We start from the raw sequence: 23,615 nt of genomic DNA on the forward strand, positions 1-23,615 counted from the left end.
ACTTTAGAAACAGTTCAAAATTGAATATTAAAAGGCCTTCTGTTTTGTTTTAATATAGTGTGAGGACTGGAACAGGCCATATCTACAGGGAGATTCAGCCGATATGGACTAAATGATTGCAGTGTTTCAGGGTAAACATTATAAAAATAAACAAATGAGCCAACTAATGGAATGTGATAGACAGGATGCCTGAGTAATTACTGTAAATGCTGTGCCCCTTTTCTGTCAGAGACCCAGGAAAGACTTTAACCTCTAGGTCTATTAATCTGGCTTCTGTCACTGGTCAGAGTTAGTGTCACTTTATGTTCTAAATCATAAATGCATGATTTGCCCTTGGTATGCTCTAGCAATTTTGTTTTCTTTCCATCAAAGTTTGTTATCTCATTGAAAGAATGTGAAATGTATGGATTGGTGATATCACACAGGTGGGTGTCTACAGTCTTGAGACTTTGACATGCAGGTGGGAATTTTACCATGTGGGAATTTACTTGAGTTCTTAGACTGCCAGCCAACAGGTCACCCTCAGCCGTGGTGTCCCTATAAATAAAGTTCAGGAGTGACACCGAATTCTGGACTCTTGGAAGATCCTTGACTATGCGATTGATCCTGTTTTTTGGTGCCCTTTTGGGGGCATATCCTCTGTCGAGAAACATCTGCGGGGTAAGTTATGCTTTCTGATGCCTATTTGAACTTTGCTTACCTGATTCACAGAGTATCTCACTGGATTGTTGCAGAATAATGAGTGTAAGCGTTCAGCATTTTCAGAGTTCTTTTAGATTTGGAGAGGGGGTAGTGGAAATAATAGGAATGAGTGATAAAAAAAGAGATGAATGAATTTAAAGAAAAAAAAAAAAACCAAAAGTGAAAACAGAACACATGCACCCTATTTCTCTCTGTCCTTAATCTTTTTCCCCTCTGATGATCAGAATATGGGGATGACAGACATCTGTGAAAATAAAGCTGTTTGGTCATTTGTCTCTGTGTCATTTCAGTAAGTGCTGGGTTACTCTCCCATCCTCCTCCCTACCTTTCTGGACTTCATCCTCCATGTCACCTTAAGTCCTCCCATCTTCAGATCTAGTGTCTAGGCAGTGGGACCTCATGAAGTGGGAGGACCAGAGCTGCAGACTTCAGCCCAAATCCAACTCTCATGGCTTTGTAGGATCCATCTTTGCTCCAAAGTACTTTGGTTTCAAGATTCTATGAAGAGCTTTAGACAGCATTTCTTGAAGAGTGTTGCAGGGAACTAATGAAGTGGCCAAATAAATTTGGCCCCAAAAAATGGATGATCAAATAAATTTGGGAATCAGAGAGTTAAACAAACTATAGAATTTCTAGGAACTTTTACTAAATTAGTGTGTATTGTAAACCTATAAGAGGGGATCTAGGTTGCTGCAGCTATCCTTTTTTTTTTTTTTTTTTTTGATCCTCAAACTCCTCTCCACCTTCATTCATTCATTCATTTATTTATTTACTTACTTACTTACTTAATTTATTTATTTATGCATGCATGCTGAACAACTCAAAGGGCTATTATTCCTTAGAACACACACCAGGAAATATTAGCCCAATGTATTATTTTTCCCAGTGCCTTCCCATTTTAAAGGAGGACTCCTGGGAGTCTATACATTTACCAAAAGGAATGAGACTCAAATGGAAGATTTTTCAGACCATCTATGGCCAGTGGATACTGGGAGGCAGAAGAGACTTGAGCTCACATTCTATCACTTATGCAATCCACTGGAGTTCACTGGAAATTGGATGATACTTGATTTCAGAGGGTCTGGGTTCTGGTCCCTTATTATGGCTCTTTGTACCAATCCCTTCCCCACTGCATAAATGGGCAGGGCGGTGACTCAGGAAGTCAGCCTACTCAGAGAAAGGGAGAGAGGAAAAACCTGTCACCAAGGAAGGGCTATAAGAAATCCAGCTCTACTACTGAACTTTTTTAAAGGATATTTGCTTGTTTTGCAACTTCTCTTTGCTGCCAAGGAGTCCTTGATATCCTTCATTACTCATTGTGTGTGTGTGTGTGTGTGTGTGTGTGTGTGTGTGTGTGTGTGTGTGTGTGTGTGTGTGTGTGTGTGTGTGTGTGTGTGTAGAGAGACACACATACACACACACCATGATTTGTCTGGGTTTCAATTGTCCCTAGCAATACCCCAAGTTTGGGCCACATGAATGGGGTTTGGAGATGGAACTCTGATACCTTTCAGTTAACAACAAAAACACCCTAGGTCTACCCAGATGTAAATTTGATTCCTCTTTTGAGCACTTATAAGCACCAAATTAATTATTCTACCTTTTTAAAACTTATTTCTGAAAAACAGGAACAGACAAGTTTTAAAAGCCGATGCTTTATGAGCAGCAGGTGTTACTTGATAAATAATCATTAGCTAAAGGAAAGGTAACTTTATTGGCAAAGTTCCTGCTAGGATTAGGTACAGCTCTTAATTATTATTTAGATAACATTTCCTTGGGGGAAATAAAGCCATTCTATCAACTCCTCATTCTGGGGATGTGGGTCAGTATACTATTTATTAATTTCTTGATTGTCAAAGAGATTACTGACTGCTGCATTAACCTCTTATGTGCGGAGACTAACAGGAGCAGAAAGCAACAGGAAACAGCGTCTAGGTTTTGTTTTTAAGGTCATGTCTGTGGGTAATATTTTTTAGAGACCAAGTTCTTGAGATCACACCAAGGAGTGAAGAACAAATAAAAGCTCTGGTGGAATCGGAGGCTGAAGAACATCTTCAGGTATCTGTCCTGGAGGGGGCTTCTGTTTCCCAGAGTGAATACTCCACAGTTAGACACGATGACTAAGATCTCTTACTTTGGATTGTATCTTGTCTTCTCTGATGAGAAGTATGGATTGCTCACTCATGGAGCTGGGATCCAGAACTCCTGGGCTCTGGTCCCATCTGTATGACATTGGGCAAGTCATCTACCTTCTGCATCTCAGAGAAGGTAGGTGACTTGCCCAATGTCATACTGACTTCTCTCCCACTCAGTATAATGAGGATAAATATACCATTCTCCTATCTCACAGATGTTTTGTAAGAATGAAAAGAGAAATCAAATGTGAAAGTTATTTTGAAAAATTATTGAACACCTTTAATGCATTATTTCCCTCCTAAATAATTTATAGTATTAATATTCTGTTATGAAATGAATTGGGTCACCTGAATGTCAACTGTTAAAAAAACTGCCATAGTTTTAAATAATCTTTACCTTCTTCCAGTTTTAATATTTAACCATATTGGGGGGGAAACCATATAACACATATGCTGATGCTTGGACATTTAGGTTTGAAAGGTTTTTTTGTTTGTTTTTTTTTTGGCGGTATGCGGGCCTCTCACTGTTGTGGCCTCTCCCGTTGTGGAGCACAGGCTCCGGACGCGCAGGCTCAGCGGCCATGGCTCACAGGCCCAACCGCTCCGCGGCATGTGGGATCTTCCCGGACCGGGGCACGAACCCGCGTCCCCTGCATCGGCAGGCAGACTCTCAACCAGTGCGCCACCAGGGAAGCCCTGATGCTTGGACGTTTAAAAACACTTTTGCAACATCATAGCGATTCCACAACGATTCTAGTCTTGGAGGCTTGAGGTAAAATAGATAACGAATTGATTTCTTGAAATCTATCCACGCTGAGCTGTCCATTTCCCTGGAATGACCCAGTCATTGCCTTGGCCTTTTATCCCTTTCGGCTTGATTTCTGGAAATCACCCACCATCCCAGGAGAGACAATCCATGTCCGAGTTCCCTTTGTCAGCATCCAGGCAGTCGAAGTTTCCTTAAAGTCCGAGGGAATTGCTCTTTCCATTGTGATTGAAGATGTTCAAGTAATTATCCCACAGCCCACTCTTCCAGAGGCTTGCTGGTCCATATGAACTGAAGGTCCATCCTCTTTTATCTTTGGGTACCCTCTGCCAGGGAAGGGACCTGTGGGTACCACTAGGGCCTTCCTGAAGTCTGGACTACCCCTGCAGTGGGTAGGAAGGTTCTATCCCTCTCTTTTTTGCATTTGGTACAAGTGGGATATGGTAATAAAAAATGTAATGGAAAGGGCAAAAAAGAGTCTCTGGCATGAAATACAAAGGGCAAACTGAAGATTGTGAGTCAAAGTAGGCAAATGTAAGTTGTTACTCATTTAGTTTTTAATTGGAGGTTACCTCTGACCCTGGGTTCCCAGAAAGGGAGAATGAGCCATAACACAACCACAGGACTGACTGTCATCCTATATTTGCAGCATCTGTCTGGCCCAAAGTCTCATTATTGCCCCATCCCCTTTCAGGGTGCTGCCAGAATGAGGGAAAGGCATGACCCCAAAGCCTATAGGACAGAAAGAAGAATGCTTGGGACTGGGGCCTGAATGTCACCACTTCCCTCACAACTGTAGATTCAAATGCATTGCTATAAACTAATCATAGGTGTGACTGATTTATCTTAGGCTCTCTTGGACAAGGAGAATGAAGAAATGTTACTTACTCAAGAGAAGAGAACAGAATGGTAACTTCAACTTTGAGGCTTATCTATACCTTGGAAGAGGTAGGCGTTTCAAAATGAACATCAGAGAAATGGGCCATGCTTTCCTCTGGTAACAAGGCCTATACTTCTACTTGGTAATTTAATGGAAATTATTCTCATATTATTTCCTAACTTCTCCAAATTTCCCTAGGATTTCACAGCCAGTATCAGCGTCACTGCCTTAAGTTAGGACCTGAAGCCCACCTGCCCATCCCAGCAGCCACTGCATTATTTAGAAGTGTCCAGGAGTGGCTTAAGTGAGCACAAGACAGCCTCTAATGATCATACTCTCCCCTCGAGGTCCCCTGGCTGATTTCTGACCTGTGCCACCCACAAGCCATCTGAGAGCTGTGCTTCATGGCTACCACTGATGCTGGCATCAGGGGACACTTGATACCACTGACTTCCAGCCAATGGTGGAGTCTCCCAACCTGCCAAATTCTCCTAGACCTCATGGCAGCAAAGTCTTGTGCAATCTCTCTGCATCTTTCCTGAGTTTTGTTGGTGTGAAGAATGCCCCTTCCTTCACCTGGATCACCTGGACAGTGCTACATCTGCCTCTTTGTGACACATAGCTCTTCTTGGGGGGTACAGGTGTCTGCTTGCACTAACTGATGTGGGAGGGTGGGGGAGGGGATGAGATGGGGGTTGGGGGTTAAGGGGAGAGGTGGAGGAGCAGGAAAGAGCCAGATAGGATATTGTCTGGTAGGTGCTGATTCCCTAAATCAGCAATTCTAAAATGCAGAGAACTTAGAAAACAATTTTCCCCCTGCATTTACTTGGTGGCAAACCCCAACCTGAACTAAACTCATTTAGGGGCAAAATCTGACCTGAACTGACTTGCTACTCACTTATTTTACTGCCAGAAATATTAATGTGCCTGAGTATGGAGCACTGCCACATGTGTAAAATGTATTTTTTCTACCTTTTTAAAATTGCACACACACACACACAAATCTTAATTTGAATTATGTATGGTCCCTAAAGGGTTTCAGAGTAGGGACTGTGGACCAGTACAGAGAGTGAGGGAGAAAAGGGAGTGGCCGAAACAGGATGCGCTCCCTCCTTTGCCTGGCCTCACAAATTGCTGTCCACGTCCTACGGAGACCAAATGCTGGCAACAGCTGGAGGAGCTGTTTTCATGCCGATCACTCTCCAGACACGCCCAGACATGTCTCAATCCCAGTAATGGACACAGTTTGGGTGCCCCAGCTGTATAGGATTGCAATCAGCCCTGCAAATAGGAGCCGAAGTGGCCTGTGGCAGAAGTGCCTCTGAGGCAGGCACCCTGTTGCCCCGGTCTGAACCAGCCCGGCTGCGTTTTGCAGCGCCTGCTTCTAAATCCACCTTTTTTTTTTTTTTGGGGTGCCACTACCATTTGTGTTCCTTTGCTAGTGAGGGAAGATTCTTTCTGGCTGGGGAAGTTCCACTTCAGAGCTGGCTTGAGGCAAGCCACAGGGAAACCAGAGCAGTGCCATTTTGTTTGAAGCACAAAACTGGAGAGAGCCGGCTCCGCTGCCACAAAATGGCTTCCCTTTTCCCAGCCCCTGCGGATGCCCAGTGACTCATCATCTCTTAGCTTTGATTCCAGCGTCCCCAGTCGCACAGCATCTGCCCCGTGGCCCTCTCCATTCCCTCAGGGAATGGAAATGGAGGAGAGAGAAAAGTCACTAATGGATGCACCAGATTATTCATTTGCAAATGTCTATTTCTTCATCCTAAACATTTCAGATTTCCTGAGAGATGGATAACCTCGTTGCTGAGCACCCTGGTCTAGTGAGCAAAGTGAACATTGGCTATTCTTTCAAAAACCGGCCCATGAACGAGCTCAAGGTACACAGGTGCAGTGGTGATTTTTCCTCTCGATGCTTCTAGAATCCCGGTCTTCCCAGGCGGGCTGTCAGTACAGGCTCTGCCTGCAGAGCTGTTCCTTTTTTTTTTTTTTTTTTTTCCCTCTCCTCCTAACCAGTCCTTGCTGGTTTTGACTATCCACCTCCCTGCTTCCCCCACCTCCCTTTCTTCTTCTTTTTATTGCGCGAGCTGACGCAGGTCTGCAGGAGTGAATTAATGTTCTCCTCTTGATAGATGTGCTCTCAGGGAAACAGGCGTATGCACCAATAGAAACAGAGGAAGGGGGAGGTGGTTCGGGCCCCTGGGTGAGCTGGGAAGGGGGAGGTATTCTATAATTAATCAAGGTAGCCGTGCTGTGCCTTGTTTTTCTTTTACTCGTTTCTTTTGTTTTTTTTTTTAAACCGAGAGTTTAAAAAAAAAAAAAAAAGAAAAAGAAATAAAAGTTCCAGGTACTTGCTGGAGCCGCATTTAAAACCAAAACAGTTCTTGCGGTGTGCAGAATGATGGGCAACCAAATGGCAAAGGCAAATGCCCAGAAACGCAGGCATTTTTTTACTTGCTAGCCAGAAAAAGGTTATGGTTTTACTTCAACCTGTACACGCTGACAACAGTTAGTGCTGATAATTTCAAGCTTTTTCACCTTGCCTTGCAAAAGAGTGAAAAGTATTTCACCAGATTTCCTAGAAAGAGTTTGTTAAGGGGGAAAAAAAAAGATAATGTCACAACTCCCTGCTAAATTTGGAACCATTATGGCTGAGGACCAACGGACTCACTGGGACAGATGGATTTCTCCAGAGCGGTTCTCCCAAAGCAGGCCTGGGAGGAGTGGTTTGCCTACTTTATGACACCATGGCACATTTGCTCATATTTACTACCTTCTTTTCTTTTGATTTCCTTTTCCCTGTTTCTCCTGCAGTTGGGTCAGGAAACCCCAGATTCTCCTCCCCCTTGGGTTTTCCTGGACTTTCCTTCTCCCGGGTGTTTCGGTGGTTCGTGGTTGAGAATGTTATTTGTTTTCCAAAGTTCCCTATGTGAGCTCTTTGGAGGAAAAAGCATGAAACACTTTAAACTAAAACTCTCAAAACCCTTGAAAAGTAATTTTTAGCAGGGATTTACACTTCTCATTTACCTTATCTGTGATGTTTAGAATGCTGCAGGAAGATAGAAATTGATGGTGCAAAAATAATCTTTTCCTCCCCATTTACTGATTCAATTGGCAAAGCCACTGTTCCAAATAAAACTGAGTCCCTTAGATCATAAAATTTAAACTCTGGAAAGGACTTCCAGAGCCTACCATCCTGTTTTTATGAAGGACTCAAAAGGTTACGACAAGCATTTTTATTACAAAAATAACACAATCATTGCAAAAAATGGAGAACAGAGAAACAAACAAAAAATGAAAAAACATCCCTATTTTACTAATTTCACAACTATGGGATTGATAGCTATTAACATTTTGTTGTATATCTTTCTATTTTTTCCTCTCTTTTCTTTCCCCCCTCCCTTTTTCTCCTATGTTTGTGTGTGTACATATGTATACATACACATGAGCTAGCCTTTTAAGAAATAAAAATGGTATCATACTATTTGGTAATCTATTTTTAAAAATTTATGGCATATGATGAACATATTTTCATGTCATCACATTATCTGCAATGATTTTTTACAAACATCAAATGATGGCCCTCTTGTTAGCCTGTATTTAAGTTTACATTAAAGGAAAGGGACAAAAAAATCCCACGTTAAATGAAAAGTTAATTGATAGCATCACTGTCTACACCTCCTCCTTCTCAACCACATCAAGTACAGAAAGAGGAACAGACAAGGGGTCTGTGGTGGTGGAGCCATTCACATTTCCACGCTTGTTTTGCAGTTCATCACGGGAGGAGACAAGCTGGCTATCTGGCTAGAGGCTGGGATCCATGCTGGTGAGTGGGTTACACAATCTACTGCACTGTGAACTGCAAATAAGGTCATTTTGCCCAAAATTCCCCATTTATTTTGTCTTTCTGGGGTAAGGCCCCACCTAACCTCACAGCAATCCCTGTGGTCCTATGGCTGACGCTCTCATCCCAAGCCCTTCTCTTGTCACACAGTCAGGAAACAGACCCATTCAAACCTAATTTGGTATTGCCCCACCCAGCACCCTGGCATGTACCTCCGTACTCCCCCAACCTGCTGGCCACTGCGTGCTCTGTTAAAAGATAGAGCTATGGGCTTCCTTGGTGGCGCAGTGGTTAAGAATCCACCTGCTAGTTCAGGGACACGGGTTCAATCCCTGGTTTGGGAAGATCCCACATGCCGTGGAGCAACTAAGCCCGCGTACCACAACTACTGAGCATGTGCTCTAGAGCCCGTGAGGCACAACTACTGAGCCTGCGTGCCACAACTACTGAAGCCCGCGTGTCTAGAGCCCGTGCTCTGCAACAAGAGAAGCCACTGCAATAAGAAGCCTGTGCACCGCAACGAAGAGTAGCCCCTGCTCGCCGCAACTAGAGAAAGCCCATGCACAGCAACGAAGACTCAATGCAGGCAAAAATAATAAATGAAATAAATTTTAAAAAAAAGATAGTGAGAGCTAAAAGAGATTAAGAGGGTGGCAAGTAAGGACACCAAGAGTCAGATTTCAGCATAAGAACAGATTAGAGAACATTGCTTTGCTGCCTGGAGCTCCTAGGGCTGTGGCATGATGTACTAGAGATCTATAAAATCACAGAAGGAGCTCAGAGAATATAAACAAGGGCTAGAAGAGTTTACTTTGACCTACAGATACAAAGTGGAACTCGTTGAGGGTTTTTGGGTTCTGAAAAATTTCCAAATCTCACTTAAAGTTAGGGTGTAGTGATATCTCTCTTCCACATGTTCATTTGGAATTAGAGTCAGGACACCGTGCTGGCTGTGCCCTAGTCTGGTATTTCTTAAGTAATTCAAAAATGACATGCTATAAATCAGAATGTTAATTCATGAGCAAAGGAAATCAATCCACATCAGATCATTCAAGCATGTACAACCACGTGCATACCGGCTGATACATTTTTCCCTTCAATTAAAATGCAGTTACCTTTAGGGTATTATGAAATGGATATTTAACAGTTGAATAATAATGCCTTAGGATGGCTGAGCACAGGAAATGAATAAATTTTAATCCAGCAGAAACTTAAACTCTACTGCAATTGATCACAAGTAGAAATGTAATTCCCCAAATGGAACTTAACTGGTTCTCTGGGTCTTTAGAGAAGTCTCTGCATAATTAAATAATCTGATGTTAGTTGTGAGTACTTTTGAGAAGGTATAGCCTGTGTGGTGATTAAGAAAACTGAAAAGATTTCTTTGGTTCATAGGTCCCTCTGAGCCACAAACACATTGCCCACCATTGCAAAATGCCTCACTAAAATTAATTGGAAGAATTCTGCTTTTGAGAGATAATGGATAAGTGATACCTGATTTTTATTTAATGTAAGTAAATTATTCTGATCGGAAATAAAAGTATTGACACTGGCGTATTAAACACGTTAATAGGAGATTGGGCTGTAGTCCTGGAAGACTCACTGACCTGCAGTGATAGTTCATGTTTGGAAAAAACACATTGCCTTAATATTCTCTCCTCTGTTTCCTGGTAAAAGGGGAGTGTGAGATTGACATATATGTTGTTGTCTCTGCTCAAATTGCCTCTGATTATGGAAATGACCCATCCATCACTTTGATTGGATACGATGGACATCTTCCTGCTGCTCTGATGGCTATGTGTTCTCTCAAACCAAAGGAAGCCTGGACTTTTTCTCTTCAACAAGAATTTAAGGAGATGTGTAGGAACTTCAAAACAAAACAAAAGTGATTTTTCTGTTCTTGATTTACCCTAAACAGAATGTCTCATCTCTCAGTAGTGGCCCTGAATTGAGGCATATAGTGATGTTTACAATCATTTCATTTTCCAACACACGATATCTTTCCATATTGCCTTGGTCAGAGCCCATTTCAGCTGTTAGGCTGGGCTATTAGAGTTCAGTGTTCACTTTGAGTCACCTAGGAGATTTGTTCCAATTATCCCTGCGTTTTGATGGTAGGATTGATAGAAATAGGAGGCGGATGTTACCTGCTGACAATTAGATTGCTGTAGGATTTAGGTAGGCGGTACAATGCATCTGGCATTTTACTTACATTTACAATCTATAGAAGAAATCCTCTGTTATATCACAAAAACGAATTATGCAGTTTATTTTTTCTTTAAAAATCTCATTACAGAACACCATTATGGCAACTGTGACCCCACGTATATTCAAAATGAATCAGAGCTTCAAGTTTATTTTTGGAGAGAGCAGGCTACGATAGCATTTTTCAACGCGTGTTCAGAAGGAACTTGTAGAAATAGTAGTACTCATCTCATGAGATACCCTATGAATACAGGGTTCCACAGTCAAGTTTGGGAAATACCACCTACTATATCCCTCTCTTGGAGCTTCATAAAAAACATTAAAGCATTAAAAAAAAAACTTTAGAAGTTCTGAAGTAAATTAGCCAATTTAACCCTGTATTTTCCCAAAATGTTCTATCACAGAACCCTCGGGCTCTCCTCACTATTTTTTTGTTTTTTAATTTTTGTTTTTTGTTGTTATTGTTAACGTTTGAGAGGACTGTGGTTCTATGGAACATGGTTTGGCAGGTGTTCATTGGAGGAGATGGGGGCTTATTTACTTCTTGCCTCGGTGAGATGGCCGAGAAGCTCCAAGCAGAACCCTGTGTGAGGACTACTGGTCAAGTCTGTGGGCAAGGGAAATGAGTGCAATTCCAAAAGGGCCTTCCCGTGAGGGATTGAGAGAAATTAACAACATTCTAAAGGAAACTTCTCACTGGACTGAGTGACCATCTTTTTTTTCCCTGTATTTTCTTTCCGTTGGATTTTAAAGAATCGTATGTGGCAGAAGACCCAATTCAAGGTATCTGGAAGCCTCAGTGTTGGTGTTGATCCTAACCGGAACTGGGACGTGGGTTTTGGAGGTGAGCATGGGGACTTTCCCCCAGGGATAGTCAGATGTTGTCTGGCCAGATAGCTATTTGCATGGCTCTGCAGTGCTGTCAGCCTGCTAAGCCCATTCAGGATTGAAGCTATTTAAAAACCTATTTGAAAAACACTTCACTAAATTCCCTTCACAGGCACACAGTGCTGTCACTGAGCTCTGAGGAGCATTTAATATATTTTGTCTCACATCTTGGTTTTCCCATAAGCTGTATCCCGGCTCAGCTTCTGAGCTTCCAGAGCAAGACTTTGTGTGGTGGCGGGAAGCCCCAGGAAGCCCTGAACCAACCACTAGAGGGGGTTGGGATCTAGTCACAGGAGAAGCATTACATCATCTGTGGATGCTTCGAGAAAGAAAACTAAAATGAAGTACGAATAAGATTAGGAAATTGATTTTCAAAATAGATTCAAAGAGAAAATACTTGCTTCCTGCTCTGCCTTTGTTGACTTAGAGCTCTAATTTTTCGGGGTCCAGTGCCAGGCTGGTTGGGGGGCTCCTTTTTGCTTTGAGGCACCAGTTAAAACCCCTTATGTTTCTCTAATCACAGAGTTAAAATGTATTTGGTTTTTCCTCATTAGGTATGATAGCAGTAATGTTAGAAACTGTCTTTTCCACTGTAGTGTTCCGAACACCTAGCATAGTGTCTGACACATAGAAGGCAATCACTAAAGACTTGAAAGACAGATGAATTAACGAGAATCATTGAACCAAGAAAGGATACACTGACGGGGTATGGATGAGTGGCAACTTCATTCATCGCTTTTACAAATTCTTTTTTTTTTTTAGTGTAGGAAAGAAAAAAATCAAAGCATCAGATCCAAAATAATGAACAATGTCCAGCAATTCAAAGTCAAAAATTTTCCTGGGTTGTTGTTCTTATTAAATAATCTCCAAATGAGGTGATAGGTTGTATATATACTTTGTCCGTATCATTTAGAGACTGTGGAGTCCCAGCCTCTACCTGTCCCCTCAGAGTTTCTCTAGCATTCAGAGCCCTGGCCAGGCCACAGTGGGCCCACTTCAGTGGTCATGAGTAACTCCAGTAGCTGAGAAAATGAGGCCAAAGGTAGCCTTTTTGTCAGAAGTAATTGTGACTTCCTCACTACAGAAAGGGTATCAGAGGTTCCTTGCATTTGTGGCTCTGTGACTTAGAAGTACAGATGCATAGAATCTTCTACTCTTGGGCTCTAAGAATTGGAAGAAATCCCAGAAAATGAGCTTGCTCAACTCCCACCCAATGCAGGAATTCCATCTATAATATTAAATCTAGCTTTTCTTCCAACAACTCCCACAGAGAGGGGATGATTTAATTTGATAGTTCTTTCTGCCATATAGAGGAGCCATGTTTTTAAAGGAGAAATGTGTCCAGAATCTCTTGAGTTAGGTCTCCTGACTGTGTCTTTAGGTAGTAATTCAATCTAACACAATGACAATCTTGCTCTGATTTCCAGAGGAGGAACTGAAGTGATGCATGGTAACTGCCTCCATACACTGTCTCCTTAAAGCTCACTTTTCTCACTTGGCTTCTTCTGCATCCCATCACAACCTGGAGCCAGCAATAACCCTTGCTCTGACTCATACCATAGACCCAGTGCCAACTCTGAAGTTGAAGTGAAATCCATAGTGGACTTTATCAAGAGTCCTGGAAAAGTCACGGCCTTCATTACCTTCCACAGCTATTCCCAGCTGCTGATGTTCCCCTATGGGTATACATGTGCCGAGTCACATAAATTTGATGAGCCTGTAAGTTTCTGAAACTTCATTTCAGACACAAACATCCATGGTGTGGACAAATAAGTTTCAGTCATAAAGATAGGTATTGAGATGGGGGTATACTAGTGACAGGTTACAAGTATGAATGAGACATAATATGTCCAACCACTGAGAAGATTGTGACACAGGCACAGGTTTGAAAGACTTGCCTAAATTAAATTTCCTTGGGAAATAGAATTCATGAAATTATTGTTGCCTTAATCTAGATGAGCAGGAGCCTGATTCGACTATAAATTCCCAGGATGTGTTTTCTGTTGCTTAGGAAATAATCACTTGGATTTGGACCTGAAGCTCTTGGATCTGTAGTCAGTTGCTCTATGCTAAGCAGTGCTGCCTCCCAGCTCTTTGCCTTATACCTTCCTGGTGTCTTTGGCTCTGTGATCCGTCATCATACTGCACTGGTGTATGCTGGGCATAAAACACTTCCCTAAGGTATCACTTGATACCCTCCATCGTCTTTCCTGTTTCAGGAATGAGCAAACTGGTGGCAGCCTTAAGTCACATGGTGACATCTCAGGGGGCTGCTTGTAATTGAACAAGTGCTACCCCAGCTGAAGGGAATGTGCAAATATTTCCAATTTGGCTTTTAGGCTTGGTTTTTGAAACCCATATATTAGAGATAAAGCCCTGAGATGGGACCTTTTGGTCAGTTTACTTTCAAGTAGATTGTTGTCAGCAGCTAGCAGAAATGGAATAGATTATTCAAATTCAGGTGTATCTTTCATCTCATCAGTTGCATTTTAGCCCCTGTAAGGCAGTTTTCAGGGTTTTGATGGTGAATATTATCACTAAAGGTTGAATCAAGGGAGAGAGAATGTCAGGGTTGAATGTCAAAGGTACTTTTAGTAGCTCTAGATAACCTTACATTACCTAAACCTGGTGCTTAAATCTCTACCATATATAGTCATCCAGCCTATGATTGGATAGCTCCCTGCCTCCAAGGGAGCCTTTTCCATGTTGGGGCAGATTTGATTGTTTGAGCTCAAGCCTTCTGCTTATGGTTTTCACATACCAGCCCTGGTTTATCGTCTTGCTCCAGAGAGCAAGTTTATTTCCCTTTGAGAGACAAATTCATTAATTACTTGAAGATAGTAACCCGCTTCTTCTAGGTTTTTCCTTATCCTTGCTAAGTACCCCCATCCCTTCAAGCACTCAGAATATGTTCCCAACTTCCCTCACCCTTCTGATTGCTATTTTACGAATATGCTTTGATTTGTCTGTGTTCTTCAAGGGCAGCTCCCAGAAGTGAAGGTAAAACTCACGTTGTGGGGTTAACAAGCATAGCGCAGAGCATGACCGTAACTGCCCTCATCCAGCTTATGCAGTGGAGGGTCACATTAGTTTTTTGGCAGTGGCGTCGTGCCGTTGACTCATGTTGGGCTCATTGACAGCCGAAACCCCTAGGCTCTCTGAGTATTCTGCTGAGCCAGGTTTCCCCCATCTGGTAATTGTACAGTCGTTTTCCTGGACCCAAGTTCAAGACCTTACATTTATCCCTAGCAAGGACAGTAAAGCCTCAATCAGTCAAAATTGGAACCCTCAAATAATGGAAAATACTTTGCTGAGCTCTACTTCTTGGAAAAAGAGACAATCATAGGGAAATAAGCCAATGTAGGGATCTAGTTTAAAAAAGAAAACCAACTTCCTGGATACATCCTTGAGTCAGTACACATTCTCTTTAGCCCCTTACTCCCACCCTATTTCCATCCACGCTCCTGAACAAGGAGAGCTGGTGGCAAAATAATGACCCTGGTGTATTTATCACAAAAACCTGAAAGATCAAATAAACAGTGAGGGTCTATTGTATTTTCAGAGCCAACAGAAGTGAACTTGTGCTTACTTCCCAGTGAAAATGGTTGAAACAAAAAGGGTGTTGTGCTTAATTAACCAGAGTCCAGTTCATCAGACTGTCCCATTCTACATTCTGCAACTGGGCATCTGTTCTTCCAAGAGACAAGCACTATCTATCCACCTTTCCTTGGTTCTCTCACTCTAAAATGAAGTGGCCCAAAAGGCTGCCCAGTCTCTGACAAGCCTGCATGGCACCAAGTACAAAGTGGGACCTGTCTGCTCAGTCATCTGTAAGTATCTAACGTGTTTTTACAAATGACCCACTAAGATAGCAGGCACCATGTGATTTGGGGTCAAAGCCTTTAAATGCTCTGACATGAAATGGGTAGGCCTTAAAAAGTCAGGGAACCCGGACTTCCCTGGTGGCGCAGTGGTTGAGAGTCCACCTGCCGATGCAGGGTACACAGGTTCGTGCCCCGGTCCAGGAGGATCCCACATGCCGCGGAGCGGCTGGGCCCGTGGGCCATGGCCGCTGAGCCTGTGCGTCCGGAGCCTGTGCTCCACAGCGAGAGAGGCCACAACGGTGAGAGGCCCGCATACAGCCAAAAAAAAAAAAAAAAAAAAAATGCAGGGAACCCAAACTTAACACAGTTTTCTTCGGCGAGGCTAGATCTCCTCCATGAGATACTTACTATGTGGTATTTAGAGCAAATAACTTCCTAAATATTTGAGTTGTGTGTTCTCTGCTTGTCCTGATCCTTAATGGCTCACTCATTATGTGGAATTTCTTTGCCTGAAAATGGGCATTTATCAAGACTCTGACCTAAGTTATCACTTTTATTAATTACCCATTTCTTGGCTAAGAGAGGCTCCCACCCTAAGTAAACCCATGGACTGTATGTGGGGACAGAACGGGTGCAACTCTTAAGAGGACCCAGAGGTTTCAGTGGATAGACTCTGTTGCAGCCATTTGTCCATGCAGAGTTTGGGGAAACAAAGAGGAGGACAAGTCAGGAGTAACGGCAATGGCAGGTATAAAGCTTGGGAGCCTGCTGTCAGACTTCCCGATGCTCCTCTCTCCCGTAGTAAATCGAGATAAGAACAAGAAATGACTGCAGCGCTGTTGGAAATCCTAATGCACCCACATGCAGATTCTTAGTCCTCCAAAGGAATCCCCTCACTTTGTTATGGACAAAGCCAGAAACTCAGGACCCCACAGTTGAATGCCCAGGAGTTCCCTACTGCTCCCATGCCCGTGGATCCTTTGGAAACAACTTTTGTAGGCACCAACTGTGCCTAAAACACACACTTTTGTTGAGCATATACTATGTGCTAATCATTGTATATGATTATATACCTGTCTCCAAGTACTGGAGACATAATGAACCCACAGAGAACTCACTGTTTAATATGGGAGATGAATGGGAAGACAAACTTTAGCATGATATGTGCAATAGTTGGCTATACATGGTACAAAAATCTTAGAAAGTTGGGGGGATTTGATTTCATCTAGGAAGAGGGCAGGATTTTGAAGGCTAGAGAAGGGGAAGAGGAATGGGACATTCTGGCTCATTGCACATGCAAAGGCACGGATGTGTGACACTGCATGATGGGCTCTGTGAACTACAAGAAGGAATGAAAGTGGTAACAAGAGTCGGGGGAGTTCAAGTTTTTGTGTGCCATATTAAAGAATTTAGGTTTGAACCCAAAGGATTCTGGAAGCCATTGGAGAGTTTTCAGCAGGGCAACGAGCGCACTGAGGCATTGTGTTTTAGATAAAACACATTAGCAGCAACATGGAGGATGTGGTGATGATGGACTCGAAGTAGGAACATCCCACAAGAAGAGCAGGAAGAGTTCAGAGGAGAGATGATGGCTCACACTACAGCAGTGCCAGTGAGACATTTACAAGGTAAAGTCAAAAGTTTTTTGTCGTTTATCAGAAGTGGAGAGTTTCTCACTGATGGTCATTGAATGGTGCCATTAACTGAGGGAGACATCCAGGAAGGTGAAGGGGGGAGGGGTGGGGTTGGAAAGATGAGTTCAGCTCTGGACATACTGAGGTTGAGATAAGTGTGTTGTTTTCAAGTGGAGTTGTCCTGTAGGCTTTGGGCTGTATGCCCCTGGGATTCTGCAGAGAGAGAGATTTAAGGGTAGTTGAAACAGGGAAGGTGGTTGGAACAGGAGAGCAAGGAGGTCATCTGCAGTGGGAAAAGCCCTGGACAGAGGAGGGGAGCAAGATGTTAGGCAGCAGAAGTGGTTAGCAATGATGGAGGGCATGGCAGCAGGGCTGGGCAGAGAGGCCAAAAACCTTGCATTTCAGAAACCAGGGAAGGAGCAATTGTTGGGAAGGAGGCAGTGGTTAACAATGACTGAAAGGTCACAAAAAGGTCAAATGTGAAAAGGACAGAACATTTACCATTGGGTTTTCATTACTAGCTTATGGTGACTGTAACCAGAGCAGTTTCAGAAGAGTGAGGGTTACTGGAGGAGTACGTGGGATGGGAGAAGGGGAGGCCCAGTGAGTAGACTACTCTTCACAGGAGCATGGATGAGAAGGGAAGGAGAGAGAGGAATGGAGGGTTTTGTATTTGAGATAAGAGATTTGTTTATTGACTGTGGGAAAAGGAACAATAGAGAGGGAGAGGTGGAAGATATAGGAGAGAGAAGAAATGACCAAGGCAGTGCTGTTCCAAAGAGGGGGAGAATAGGGGCAAGAAAGGGATAAGCAGAGGTGGGCAGATCAGGCTTGAACAAGAGGAGAGCGTGCCGACATGCTAGGGACACTGACATAGCTCTATCTGTAAGAGGGTGATGGTGGGAATCTGAGGGAGAGCACACTTGTTAGTCATGGTTTTCTTTTCTTTTTTTTTAAAGCATACTTGATTTTTAAAAATTTTTTATTTTATTTTTGGCTGCGTTGGGTCTTCGTTGCTGCAGGTGGGCTTTCTCTAGTTGTGGTGAGCGGGCGCTACTCTTCCTCGCAGTGCACGGGCTTCTCATTGCGGAGGCTTCTCTTGTTGTAGAACACAGGCTCTGGGACACGCAGGCTTCAGTAGTTTTGGCACATGGGCTCAGTAGTTGTGGTGCACGGGCTTAGTTGCTCCACGGCATGTGGGATCTTCCCGGACCAGGGATCAAACCTGTGTCCCCTTCATTGGCAGGTGGATTCCTAACCACTGTGCCACCAGGGAGGTCCCAGTCATGGTTTTCTTAATGGGAGTCTTGGAGAGCAGAGGAGCAATAGTTCGCTCACCATATCTAGAACACTTAATGGAAATCCCCAAACTACTGATTTGGTCATATTTCAGAGCAGGAAAGTTTCTTTTTCTTTTTTTTCCAGATTATGGTTTTCTTTCTTTCTCTCTCTCTTTTTTGCTTTTATGATGTATTTTTAAAACTTCATAGAAAAAAGAGTCTAATAATGATCATACTTTATTATCAGTTTCAATTTCACTAATGTTTTGTCATTGAACACAAATATATTTATCTAGTTGTAATCAATGTCTGTGTTCAGCTTTTTTTCATTTAACATCATTTCCCATATAGTTCTTTAAAATTTTTATTTTATTGAAGTATAATCGATTTACAATGTTGTATTAACTTCTACTGTATAACAAAGTGATTCAGTTATACATATATATATTCTTTTTCATATTCTTTTCCATTATGGTTTATCACAGGATATTGAGTATAGTTCCTTGTGCTATACAGTAGGACCTTGTTGTTTATCCATCCTGTATGTAATAGTTTGCATCTGCTGATCCCAAACTCCCAATCCATCCCCCTCCCATCCCCCTTGGAAACCACGAGTCTGTTCTGTATGTCTGTGAGTGTGTTTCTGTTTCATAGATAAGTTCATTTGTGTCATATTTTAGATTCCACATATAAGTGCTATCATATGGTATATCTTTCTCTTTCTGACTTCATTTGGTATGGTAATCTCTAGGTCCATCCATGTTGCTGCAGGTTGCATTATTTCATTCCTTTTTTATGGCTGAGTAGTATTCAATTGTACATTTCCTACATAGTTTTATGTTATTTCCGCTCTAGGTGTTTGTTATTCAATTATACTGCTATATCCCAGTTATTGGGCCTTTGGATTGTTTCAACTTTTTGCTAAGTAGTGCTACTATGAACATATTGGCACAAACTTCTTTTTCTTTTAGGCGATTCCCAAGTCAGATGTAATGAACAGCTTTGGAGCTCTATCTACATATTTTTTAGGCTATTCTCTGGGAAGACTGATCTTCTTACAGTTGCCCAGACCTTTTTAACTGTGTTCCATGTGGGATTGTCCTCCCCTTTGGTGGGGGAACCTCCAGGGAGGAGGGCCCCCTGAGTGGTGGCAGTGGGGTAGAAGGCCACTATGGCCACTTGAGGTTGAGGAATGCATGTTTTCTCTGGTTGGCCGCCTCTGAGTGGAGGCTGGAGTTCAGAATGTCAGCAGAATGGCATCATTTGCCCCTGAGACACGTACATGGGGTCTCAGCCATTTTATTACAAGGAATTTAGTTTTCCGCCTTCCTTTTCTGAGATATTTACAAGTATTGTAGACCTTGAAAGGCCTACATTTAGTATGGTTTTTTTTGGTAAAGTCACAGATGTTGAAGATACTTCCAATAAGCAAATGTCAGACAAGTATAGGGTTTGCTGTCTGATCTTTTGTAATGTGACCATTAATGGTTAATCAAGTTCTTGCTGCATCTCTGTCCAGAGCTGACTCTCTTATCCTTGATTCTGGCCTCATTCCAGCTTGGACAAGCACTGCCTCTAAGAACGAGTCCCAGTTAAGTACTTTTTGCCTCTTGCCCCTGATTGGAATGCAGCTCTGGGCTGAATACCTGCTTCACTCCACCCAAGACATGGCTGGACGTCTGTGGTGGGTGAGACATTTTCTGGGCAGTTTCTCATCTGGAAAGGGCTATAAGGAGCTGCATCACAACAGGTGTTTGGTCCAGAAGTTGTTACTTGAGTCGTTCTCAGGGGGAAATAAAACATAGACCTTGGGGAGAGAGGTCTGGGTTTGAGTTATAGTTCCATCACTTTGGAACCAAGTAACCTTGGGCAGGTCACTCAAGCCTGGTCACTCAAACCAGGTTCCCTTGGTTTTTTCATCTATGAAATGGGTTGTTGAGAAGCTCTAAAGATAGAATGTAGAATAAAAGAGTTCACTAACTCAAAGGCACTATATAAATGTTGCTTGTTAGTTTCCTGGTGAACTACTCTCCTCCAGATACCTCTGATCCTTAATGTGGTCCAACTTTTCTGATGGGATCTTAGTCGTTTATTGATAATGATGATTATAATCAAAACTGACATTTACTGAATGCCTATTCTACATGCATTATCCCGTCTCCTTCACTTAATCTCTCTGAGATTTCCTCATCTGTAAAATGGGACTAATACTAATATCTACTTGTGACACAGATGAGGATTAAATAAACCAATTTAGCATAACATCTAACACATTTAATAAGCACTCAACAATTGATCGAATCATAAACATTATATTATCCCATTTAATTCTCACTGCCCTGTGAAGTAAGTAGTAGTATTATCCTTATTTGACAGAAGAAGCATTTGGGACTCAGATAAGTGACTGTCTTAGGTCACCCAGCTAATGATTTGCAGAATCAGGATTCAATCTGAAGCCAGTCCACTGTGGACCTCTTAGTGGGATCATCTGTGTCATGTGACCACACCAAAGGTATAAGTTAGTAATTTTGGTACCCAGGAAAATTCAGTTCAAGTCAGCAGCCATTTGGTGTTTGTTATTTACCAGGTGCTACTACCGCTGCTGTGGGTGAAGGCAAAGACACAAGACACACGAGTTCATAGTGTTAATCCCCAATATTAACCACTAGTCCTACTTTCTCCTGGTATAACCTCCCTGGTCTTCCCCTTTGCTCGGCCCCGTTCTTAGGGATCAGGTGACTCCATTTGACCTCTACCTGCCCTCCCTTGGACGGGCCTCAGAGCCAACCTATTGCTTAGCTCTTCTGAGTCATGATTGTCAGAAGTCTTTGTAGGTTAATGCTACCTTCCTTTATCATTTGTCACGTAAGTGGCCACATATTACACAGGTGCACATTGTTGGTTTTACTCACACATATAGGTGCTGGCCATGTTATTTGTTATCAGAACAAAACCTGTTCCATCCTTATGCTGAAAGTCCCCTGAGGACAGGGACCAAATCTCTTCCTCTATTTGTAATCCCTTCTCTCCCACCAGAGGAAACAATGTTTACACCTAGCACCCAAGTGAAGAAGAAAGTGGTGTAGCCTCCCTAAGCTGTAGAAGATGCCAGTAGGAGAGCAGGCAGGATTCCAAATGGGTGGGTGAAGCCAGAGGCTCCTAAGAACACCAAAGGAAGGCTAAGTATAGTGTCCATTTGAGTAACACCTTTTACTTTTCAAATTAATCTTGTATTTTTTCATAAGCATGGCCCTCTACTAAGCTATCCCTGTTCTCAAGGTCCATGCAGATAGGGGCCTGACTTATTATTATTATTATTTTTAATTAGTTTCTGCTTTATAACAAAGTGAATCAGTCATACATATACATCTGTTCCCACATCCCTCTGACTTATTTTTAATAGTGGTGGAACTTAATATAGAGGTTACATAGCTGTGAGAGGCCAGTGGGAATAGCATAAGACCAAGCCAGTGGAGGAAGCATTGACTGGTCCTATGACTCTGGAATCAAATACTCATTTGAATTTGAACTGGGAGACACAGATCGATATGACTTCCTCCTGCTGGCCAATCAGATCTTACCCACAGTGAAAGAGACCTGGTTTGGCTTGAAGACAGTCATGGAGCATGTGTGAGACCACCCCTATTAAGGCTCTCGGGAATAAACACCATTAAAAGCTCTTTGGTTTGAAGCAAATTTGGGTTGTGATTATTTATTATTATTTTCTAAAATAAATTTATTATTTATTTATTTATTTTGTCTGCATTGGGTCTTCGGTGCTGTGCATGGGCTTTCTCTAGCTGCAGTGAGTGGGGGCTGCTCTTTGTTGTGGTGCACAGGCTTCTCATTGCAGTGGCTTCTCTTGTTGCGGAGCATGGGCTCTAGGCTCACGGGCTTCAGTAGTTGTGGCACGCGGGCTCAGTAGTTGTGGCTCACAGGCTCTAGAGCACAGGCTCAGTAGTTGTGTCGCATGGGCTTAGTTGCTCCGCGGCATGTGGGATCTTCCCGGACCAGGGCTCAAACCTGTGTCCCCTGCATTGTCAGGCACATTCTTAACCACTGCACCACCAGGGAAGCCCCTGCATTGTGATTATTCCTTTTTCTTTTAATTTTTTTTTAAAGATTTGTAATTTTTTTCCCTTAAACTTATTTATTTTATTTATTTATTTTTGGCTGCATTGGGTTTTCGTTGCTGTGCATGGGCTTTCTCGAGTTGCGGCGAGCAGGGGCTACTCTTCATTGCGGTGCACGGGCTTCTCATTGAGGTGGCTTCTCTTGTTGCGGAGCATGTGCTCTAGGTGCGCAGGCTTCAGTAGTTGTGGCTCATGGACTCTAGAGCGCAGCATCAGTAGTTGTGACACACAGACTTAGTTGCTCTGCGGCATGTGAGATCTTCCTGGACCAGGTCTCAAACCCATGTCCCCTGCATTGGCAGGTGGCTTCTTAACCACTGAGCCACCAGGGAAGCCCCTGATTATTCCTTTTTCTAATCCTGATATAGGAGCATTATATCTTTGATTTTTGTTGCCCTTAAACACAGCAATACTGAGCTGTACCCCTTTATCTTTTTAATCCAACTTTAAGCAAAATGCTACCAACATCCTTTAAAAATTAAAAAAAAATTGTGGTGAAATATACATACCATAAAATGATTTTAACCATTTTGAGTGTACAATTCAGTGGCATTAAGTACATTCACAATGTTGTGCAATCATCACCATCCATCTCCAGAAATTTTCCACCATCCCAAACTGAAACTCTGTACCCCTTAAGCAATAAGTCCCTGTTCTCCCTCTTTCTAGCCCATGGTAATTCTATGCTCTTTCTGTCTCTATGAATTTGCCTGTTCTAGGTACCATATATAAATGGAATCATATAGTATTTGTCCTTTTGTGACTGGCTTATTTCACTTAGCAAATGTTTTCGAGATTCACCCATGTTGTGGCATGTGTCAGTTCGTTCATCTTAATAGAGTAGCATCTTAGAGCTAGAAGGGGATTTTTATGTTTATTTATTCAGTGAATACTAATTAAGCAACTGCATTGTGCTAAGTATCATGCTAGGTGCTGTATCCTGTGGTTCCACGTTGCCTTCTGCTTTTCCGTTTCTGGTATGCTGCATCGGAAAAACTAGTGGAGACGCAAACCAATGACGCTCCTTCCTCCAGGCTGCCCCATCAAGTCTGGGTCTCAGATTCCATACAATTTCTCTTTAGACATTGGCTTCCATTAGAGATTTATATTTTCTTCACGTTGATGGCTTTCCCTGGGAGAAAAGGGTGGGAAGTGAATTTCAGCTTGCCTAGAATTCTGGGTACTTGATTCTTTAGTTCACATTTCTTGCAGATTCAGGTCACAGCTTCTCTTTTTACTGATTTCAAAGCTGAAATCTATCATGGTGAAGTACAGCCCAGCCTTTGTGATAGACCAAGGTGGGCCTAGGAGTTCAGTTCCAGTG

General features: G+C 42.6%; 1 protein-coding gene across 1 annotated transcript; it reads left to right on the plus strand.

Moving 5' to 3' along the window:
• Positions 1-594: 594 nt before the first annotated feature.
• Positions 595-21,807, plus strand: CPA2 (carboxypeptidase A2). The gene is given in 17 exon segments (XM_060108046.1): positions 595-624; positions 626-660; positions 2,679-2,759; positions 3,710-3,845; positions 4,454-4,492; positions 4,494-4,535; positions 4,537-4,551; positions 6,262-6,363; positions 8,255-8,358; positions 10,051-10,083; positions 10,085-10,111; positions 10,113-10,139; positions 11,282-11,377; positions 12,941-13,139; positions 13,668-13,674; positions 15,173-15,250; positions 21,620-21,807. Coding segments are annotated over 17 exon segments (1,239 nt in total).
• The last annotated feature ends 1,808 nt before the right edge of the window (positions 21,808-23,615 follow it).

The sequence above is a fragment of the Mesoplodon densirostris genome, chromosome 9, assembly GCF_025265405.1.
Source record: "Mesoplodon densirostris isolate mMesDen1 chromosome 9, mMesDen1 primary haplotype, whole genome shotgun sequence".
Lineage (NCBI taxonomy): Eukaryota > Metazoa > Chordata > Mammalia > Artiodactyla > Ziphiidae > Mesoplodon > Mesoplodon densirostris.